Below are 8,104 nucleotides of genomic sequence, written 5' to 3' on the forward strand. Positions count from 1 at the left end.
TAATTATTAGGTGTCGCTTACTTCCTGGTTATGGCGGCCATGTTACCGCACGTTCGCCTCGCTGAGTATGACGTCATTTTAATGAGGTAATCAGCGCGCGGAGTTTTGTTTATGTTGCCCTGTGCTCATTTGGTGTTGGTCATGCACCCTGAACGGTCGCACTAAAATCTAATATTTTACTAAAGTTTTAAGTTTACTAAAAGACTAAAAACTAAAATCCAGAAGATGCCAACGGACGAAGAGGTAGTAATATTATTCCAGAGTCTAAAATTATATTTGTTCTAAACTTTAGTGAAATAAATATTAGTCCTGTTTCCAAGTTATCGAAATTTAGTGAAACCAGTATTAGCCCATCTCCAGTGAAACCGAAGGTCAAATTATTTTACGAAGTGCCGTAAATTATTAGTGATATTTACTAAAGTGTTGATCGATTATCTACTACATTAAGTAAATCTTAGTACAAACATGTACCGTTAATCCAAGGGATGTTATAAAGCTTAGTTTAGTGATTTTGTCCAATTTTAGTGATCTATCGGGTTTTACTAAACAGTTCTAGAATAATGAGTGACATATCGGCGCGGTATTGAATTGACGAGGTGATTTTTAGTGTAAAAGTGACAAAGTGATTTTTAGTGTAAAACTGACAAAGTGAATTTTAGTGTGAAACTGAACTAAGTGAATTCTTAGTGTAAAATAGGCTAAGTGCGATTTAGTGTTTTAAGTGACAAGCGGTGGGGTGTATTCGGCGTCGCATGAAGATACGTTGTTCCACAAATAAGGATAGTAAAATATTTAATATTCAATAGACTATGAACCTTGTTATTCTCCATACTCTATGTGCACTGTAATATAGCAGAGCGTCGCGGAACTGAATTTTGCATGTTTGATATTTGTCTTGTCAATATTAATATCTATATAAACTTTTATGCTGTATGTTTGACTATGTATGTTCATCTTATTTACTAGTTATATGTTAATAAAATTTTAACTGTTCAATAGCCTCCGTAATAAATTTCCAAAGCCTAACCTACCACAAGCCGGGCCCAGGTGAACTCGTGTGGCTCTCCTTGTATAGCTAACAGGCCAACGCTATACGAGGGGTATGCTACAAAATTGGTGGCAGCGGTGGGATAATAATTTTGACTTCATGTGCAGACGATAGTGTCCTTATTAAGTTATAACTTTGATTAAATATTGTACAGTGAGTCAAATAATTTCCTGGTACTGGTGGTAGGTTTTAGCAGATTAACTATGGATGAATCTGATACAGTTACCTTTAAAAATCCCGATTCAAACGATGAAAGCGGCGATGAGATGCCCCAAGACGAAATTTTTTTAGGTCGTTTTGAAAGCGAAAGTCCTTGTGTACCAATAGGTAGCACGTCGGTAAATGCTGGAGATGGGGCTAGTGTACATAACAGGTTTGTAAAACTTATCAGTGATATGAGTAATGATTTACAGAAAAGTGTACATTCTGTAAAACAAGGCCTTATGTGTTATTTGACCGAATTTGATGACAAACTTCATAATATGCAAGAACAAATAAATATTGCAAAGGTACCGTCTAGCAATCATAAACAAGTTTACGTTGCTAGTCCAGGTGTGAGTTCTCGAGCCCATACCCAAGGAGAGGGGCCAATAAATAGCACTCCATACGGACAGATTTGAACAATAATACTGATACCCCCTTAGTACCTATGAATAGTGGCCGATTTTTAGCCAATACCGTTAGCTCAGATACACGATCAGTTTCCGGGCCGAGTCATGTGGAAACCAGCCTAGGCAGGGGAGATGGTTTTGCAAATAACAATAACTCGCATAACAAACTAAAACCGCATAATTATGATGGTTCAGACGATCTGGACGAGTATCTAGCCCAATTCAATATTGTTTCGGAACTAAATAGTTGGACTTATGACACGAAGTCACTTTACCTTGCTAGTAGTATGGTAGGCCCTGCTCGCGCCATTTTATGTGAATTAGATGGTGAGAAACGTCGTGACTTTAACGCGATCGTGAGTGCATTGCAAACTCGTTATGGTTCCGTACACCGAGCTGAAGTTTTCCGCTCGCAGTTACAAGTTAGATTGTTAGAAAGAAATGAAACAATTCCGGAATTAGCACAATCTGTTAGAAAATTAACTAGGAAGGCATATCCGGGTGCCTCATCAGAGGTTGTAGAGTTGCTTGCACTTGATTATTTCATTGATGCTTTGCCTGATACAGAAATGCGATTAAGAATCAGGGAGGTTGGTCCTAAGTCCATTGCTGAGGCGGAACGAATTGCTGTTCGCTTGGATGCACTTAAAGTTGCTGATAAAAGCAGAGGTCGACATTCCGTAAGAAATGTAACACATGAAACAGATAGAACCGACAAGAGGTTAAAAGAATTATCTAGTCAGTTGAGAAATTTGATGGAACAAATGAAAAGCTATGAATACCGTTCCCAACATACAAATTACCACTATAACGACAGTAGTAATCAGAGAAATTATTCTAATGACAGGAATTACGGAAGACAGAATAGGCCAGACAAATTTAGCCAACCAAGTAGACCAAATCCCCAGAAAAACCGAGGTTCAGGGAAACGAACGAATGTTGAGTTCAGGGGCCGGAGCTCGACAACAAATAACCGGTCCCAGAAAATAAGTTACAGTAGCAAAACTTCAACAGATAATGGTTGCTTTGTAGTGGTTAATATGTTAAACACAGATGTTGTAATGCTTGTGGATACTGGTTCAGGTGTTACTATTTTGAATAAAGACCTATTTGAAAAATGGCCAAAAGCTGAAAGACCAGAAATGAGTCCAGTTAACATATCACTAACTACCGCCACGGGGGACACTTCTCCTTTCCTTTTCTTTAAATCCAATGACTGCCAAATAGATCTTAGTAATCATTGTTTGAAAGTCAATGGTGAATTAATCAAATGTTTCAGTAAAGATGACACATGTGCTTACAGCTGTTGTCGTATCGAAGTAAAAGAAAATGTAGTAATACCAACAGAATCTGAAGTTATCATTTCTGGCACGCCTGTAGGTTCGGTTGCAGATACGATTGGTATAGTTGAACCTAATCTTAAATTTTCTGAGAAAAGTGGTCTCTTGGTAGCCAAAGCTTTGGTTGGCTTTAAGAAAGATGAGGTCCCTATTCGATTGACGAACCTTAGTAGTGTGCCGTGCACTGTATACAGGAAAACAATAGTTGCCTACTACGAGCCGGTAGGTGTGCCTGATGTTAAAGATGTTGAATCAGTAGGAGTGTTATCAAATGAAAAATGCACTGAGGTGCCAACACACATAAAAGAAGTATATGACAGGGCAAAAGCGGATTTGACGCACCCACAACAGCAAAAAGTAAAGGAATTGCTAATAAAACATCAAAATGTGTTTTCAAAAACTGTAGATGACATTGGTAGAACACATATTGTGGAACACACTATTGACACTGGCAGTGCCAAGCCAGTTAAGCAGGCTCCATACAGAGTGCCACTTGCCAAACGTTTAGTAGCAGAAAAAGAGATTAAAGATATGGCTGAGAAGGGAATCATTGAACCGTCCGTAAGTCCTTGGTGTAGTCCCGTGGTCATGGTTACAAAATCGAACGGATCTATTCGCTTTTGCTGTGATTTCAGGAAGATCAATGATTGTACGGTTAAGGATAGCCAACCTCTACCACGTATAGACGATACATTGGATGCACTGTCCGGTTCTGCTTGGTTTAGCACACTTGATTGCAAATCTGATTTTGGCAAGTCGGGTTGGCTGAAAAAGATCGCCCAAAAACGGCATTTTCGGTACAAGGTAGCGGGTTATGGCAATTTTCTGTTATGCCATTCGGTCTCTGCAACTCACCAGCCACTTTTGAAAGACTAATGGAACGAGTGTTAGCTGGTCTTACTTGGAAAGATTGTCTTGTATATTTAGACGACGTCATTTCATATTCTAAGACTTTTGAAGGTCATATAGCGAGTCTAGAAGAAATATTTCAGAGAATGAGTGAGGCTAATTTAAAACTAAGTCCCGAAAAATGCGTCCTGTTTCAACGACAAGTGGGGTTCCTGGGGCATTTAATTAGTAAAGAAGGAATAGCGACTGATCCTAAGAAAATCGAAGATGTAGTGAACTGGAGAACACCCAAAAGTGTAAAGGAAATTAGAAGTTTCTTAGGACTTTGCTCGTACTATAGAAAATTCGTTTTGAATTTTTCTACAATAGCTAAACCGCTACATAAATTGACTAAAAAAGGAGTGTGCTTTGCATGGTCAAGTGACTGTGAGAAAGCATTTCAAACATTGAAAACGGCTTAAACGAATGCACCAGTACTTGCTTATCCCTTATCGGCCGGTGTATATATTCTTGATGCGGATGCTAGTGGCGTTGGTTTGGGGGCAGTACTTTCACAGGTACAAGATGGTGAGGAAAAAGTTATATCCTATTACAGCAAGTGTTTATCAAAGCCGGAGAGACAGTACTGTGTGACCAGAAGGGAACTGCTAGCTGTAATCAGTGCAGTTAAACATTATCACCACTATCTATATGGGCAACATTTTATTGTGAGAAGTGATCACGGAGCCCTAAGGTGGTTATCGAATTTTAAGAGTCCGGAGGGACAAATTGCCAGATGGCTGGAGATTTTATCAACTTATGATTATGAAATAAAACATAGGGCAGGTCGCGTGCATTCAAATGCCGATGCCTTGTCCAGGAGACCATGCCAAGATTTTGGCTGTACGTATTGTAACCAAGCTGAAGAAAGATATTAAGCATCTGCTGATGACATCAAGCGATTGAAAGGAGAGAAAGAAGGTAATAGAAAGGAAAGTTCAAAGAGGACAGATGTTAAACTGAACCGTATGGTTGACATCTGTCGGAACTCATTAGAAGAAGCATCAAACGCTGTTAGCGAATGTGCAAGTGGTTGTTCAAGATTAGCAGACGCCCAAATGCTAGCAGAAAACGTTTGCAGGGAAACCACATGCGTTAAGGAAGAGGTTGACAGTCTTAAGGATAACGATAAGAGTGGCCAGACGTTGACCGTTTGCCCCTCTATCGTCAAAGATTGCACTACTGAGGACAGTAAAGGAATAGTTGCTCAATTAGATGGTTTAAAAGATGTGTTTTCCGGTACTGTTCATACGTCGTCATGTCGGAGTGGTTATGTTATAGACTCAACATGTATGGACAGGGACTCGAACAGGAAAGAGGAGGTCTGCAAGATAGATGCTGATATAAGTAGGCAGAACATAATTACCTATCAAGATGAGGATATAGTCATAAAATTATTAAAGCAGTGGAAGGGAGAGCAGATGAAACCAGAATGGTCGGAAGTAGCGTCGCATTTTGTTATGCTCAAATTTTATTGGAATAGATTAGAGTCACTGTGGATCAAAGAGAGGATGTTATATTATCTGTGGGAAGCAAAGGATGGAAATGAAATTGAATATCTCATAGTGCTTCCGAAGGCATTAGTGCCAGAAGCACTGAAGGAATTACACAATAGTCCTACAGGGGGACACCTTGGCATTAAGAAAACATTGGGCAAAGTACGTCAGAGGTTCTTTTGGTTTGGACTGAAGAAGGACGTAATGGACTGGTGTCAAAAATGTGATCTATGTTCGTCCAGAAGGGGGCCGACTAGAAAAGCAAAGGCGGCTATGAGGCTGTATAGCGTTAGCACTCCCTTAGAGAGAATAGGGATGGATATTATGGGACCTCTACCAAAAACCGAGTTAGGAAATAAGTACATACTAACTATAGTTGACTATTTTACCAAGTGGACAATGGCAATCCCTTTAGAAAATCAAGAAGCTGTTACAATAGCTTCAAAGTTTGTAGAGAAATTTGTTTCTGTGTTTGGGGTTCCCCGGCAAATACATTCAGATCAGGGTCCAAACTTTGAATCTCGTGTATTCAAAGAAATGTGTCATATACTGGGGTCAGATAAGACGAGAACCACGCCCTACAGGCCTCAATCAGACGGACTCTGCGAGAGGGCCCACAGAACAGTACAAACAATGTTGTCAAAATTCGTATCATCGACTCAAAGGGACTGGGATAAATACTTACCAATTTTAACATTGGCTTATAACGCCTCGGTGCAAGAAAGTACCGGGTTTTCCCCAGGTATGATGATGTTTGGAAGAGATATAATCTTACCAATTGATTTAGCCATAGGAAATCCTGAACAGTCCAACAATAAGTCGGACAGTACATTCGCCTTAGACCTGGAAAGTAAAATTGAGAAGGTTCATGAACTGGCTCGCAAACATTTGTCAATTGCAAGCAACTCTCAAAAACGCCTTTATGATCATAAATTAAACCAGCGCGCGTATGACGTAGGTGATATGGTTTGGTTATTCACTCCACAGATAAAGACTGGTTTAAGTGCTAAACTTTCGCGAAGATGGACAGGTCCATATGTAGTTTTGAAGAAGTTGAATGATGTTGTGTACCGAATACAACTAAACAGACGGTCGAAACCTAAAATCGTTCACCATGACCGCCTATCATTGTATAAAGGTGAAAAAGTCTCTTGGCTCAAAACAGATAGTAACTAGAGCATTTAGGATCGAGAACTCACACCTTTCAATGTATTTTAGATGAAGTCTAACATTAAAATTACGAGTTTTCACAATTGTTTATTACAAGCATAACAGTACTTTTATGTGAATGATGACTTTAGCAGAAGTAGTTATATCTCACTCTCCTTTATTCTTCAGTTTTTGTGTGTCATCTGCCAGAACGTGACGTTTCCTAGGTATAACCTCGCCAGTAGACACTTGCAAGAACAACATAGCCATTTCTCATATCAGTGTCTTAAATGTCGTAAATTATTTACTAGAAGATCGTATAAGCACAAACCATGCCTGAATTTGACATTTATGGACTTTGAATTAATGGATCCCGAAGGTAACCGGGAGGGGGCAGCTGAAAAGTTTCTGGAATGGAAACGTGTGGAAATGCCTAAATTAACTAAAAAGGTGGACTCCGGGTATTTAAGACATATACGTCTATTGAAGCAAGACTATAGGCCCACTCAGGTTGGGGCAGATGAGTTTTCAGCTGATGAACTAGTCCAAATGTTATGCCGACCAATTTCCCCTCTAAATACCCCAGAGAGGGTTGTTAAATTCAAGGACCCCAAACCAGTTTACGAGGATATAAGTTCCGAGGAGTTGGACTATGAGGAAGAGGCAGCTTCAAAGAAATCTGTTGGTTTGTTCTCCACCTCTTCCTCTTCTTCCAGTAGTTCTTCCAGTGACTCCTCCTCTACTGACACCACCAGCAGTTCCTCTTCCGCGAGCACAGTAATTTCTCGCAAAAAGAGAAAGAGAACATGGAAAAGATCGCGTCTCTCTGAAACAAGTGATAGCGACACTGATGATGAGTTTAGTGTACCTGTAAAAAGAAAGAAAAATGCACTTAAAAACAAACCAAAAGCAGAAAATAGAAAAATTGAAAACAAGGAAAGTGTAGAAATTCGTAACGACAGTGAAAAACGAAAGAAGACTGAAAAGAGTGAAGAAAGTGACAAACCAAAATCAGAAACTAGTAAAATTAGTAACAAGGCAAGTGAAGAAACTAGTAAAGACAGTGAAAAAAGAAAGAAGACTGAAAAGAGTGAAGAAAGTGACAAACCAAAATCAGAAACTAGTAAAATTAGTAACAAGGCAAGTGAAGAAACTAGTAAAGATAGTGAAAAACGAAAAAAGACTGTAAAGGGTGAAGACAATAATAAATCAAAGGCAGAAAAGAGTAATGTTAATAAGGAAAGTGTAAAAGTTAGTGAAAAACAAAAGATGACTGAAAAGGGTGAAGAAAATAAGAAATCAGAAACAGAGAAGAGAATTGTAAAGTAATAGTGAAACAAAAGACAAATGAAATGAAAAGGGGAGGCATAAGAGAAGTAAGTGTAAAACTAAAGAGAATTGGAGAAATAGGGGAAAAGAAACATCCAAATGGAAAATATAATGCAGAAGACGAAAAACAAAAGACCAACGGAAAAGAAAGTAATGGCGGAAGAGAAGTGAATGTAAAACGAAAAGAGAAAGAACACGAGGAAGAAACGAACAAATCAAAACAAAGTGAAAATGCAGTGAGTG

General features: G+C 39.0%; 1 protein-coding gene across 1 annotated transcript; it reads left to right on the forward strand.

Annotated features, from left to right (window-relative positions):
• The first annotated feature begins 6,898 nt into the window (after positions 1–6,898).
• LOC123555801 (uncharacterized) lies at positions 6,899–7,861 on the forward strand. Its single transcript, XM_053547217.1, has 2 exons — positions 6,899–7,402; positions 7,469–7,861. The coding sequence occupies exons 1-2, from the start codon at positions 6,899–6,901 to the stop codon at positions 7,859–7,861; spliced, it is 897 nt and encodes a 298-aa protein (XP_053403192.1).
• Positions 7,862–8,104: the final 243 nt, after the last annotated feature.

Source organism: Mercenaria mercenaria, chromosome 7, assembly GCF_021730395.1.
Source record: "Mercenaria mercenaria strain notata chromosome 7, MADL_Memer_1, whole genome shotgun sequence".
Lineage (NCBI taxonomy): Eukaryota > Metazoa > Mollusca > Bivalvia > Venerida > Veneridae > Mercenaria > Mercenaria mercenaria.

Bases quoted from the DNA above. Each gene is read 5' to 3' on its own strand.
- LOC123555801 (XM_053547217.1), top strand. From the start codon at position 6,899: ATGGATCCCGAAGGTAACCGGGAGGGGGCAGCTGAAAAGTTTCTGGAA. The intron at 7,403-7,468 runs GTAAAAAGAAAG...ATTGAAAACAAG, and splicing joins ATGATGAGTTTAGTGTACCT to GAAAGTGTAGAAATTCGTAA.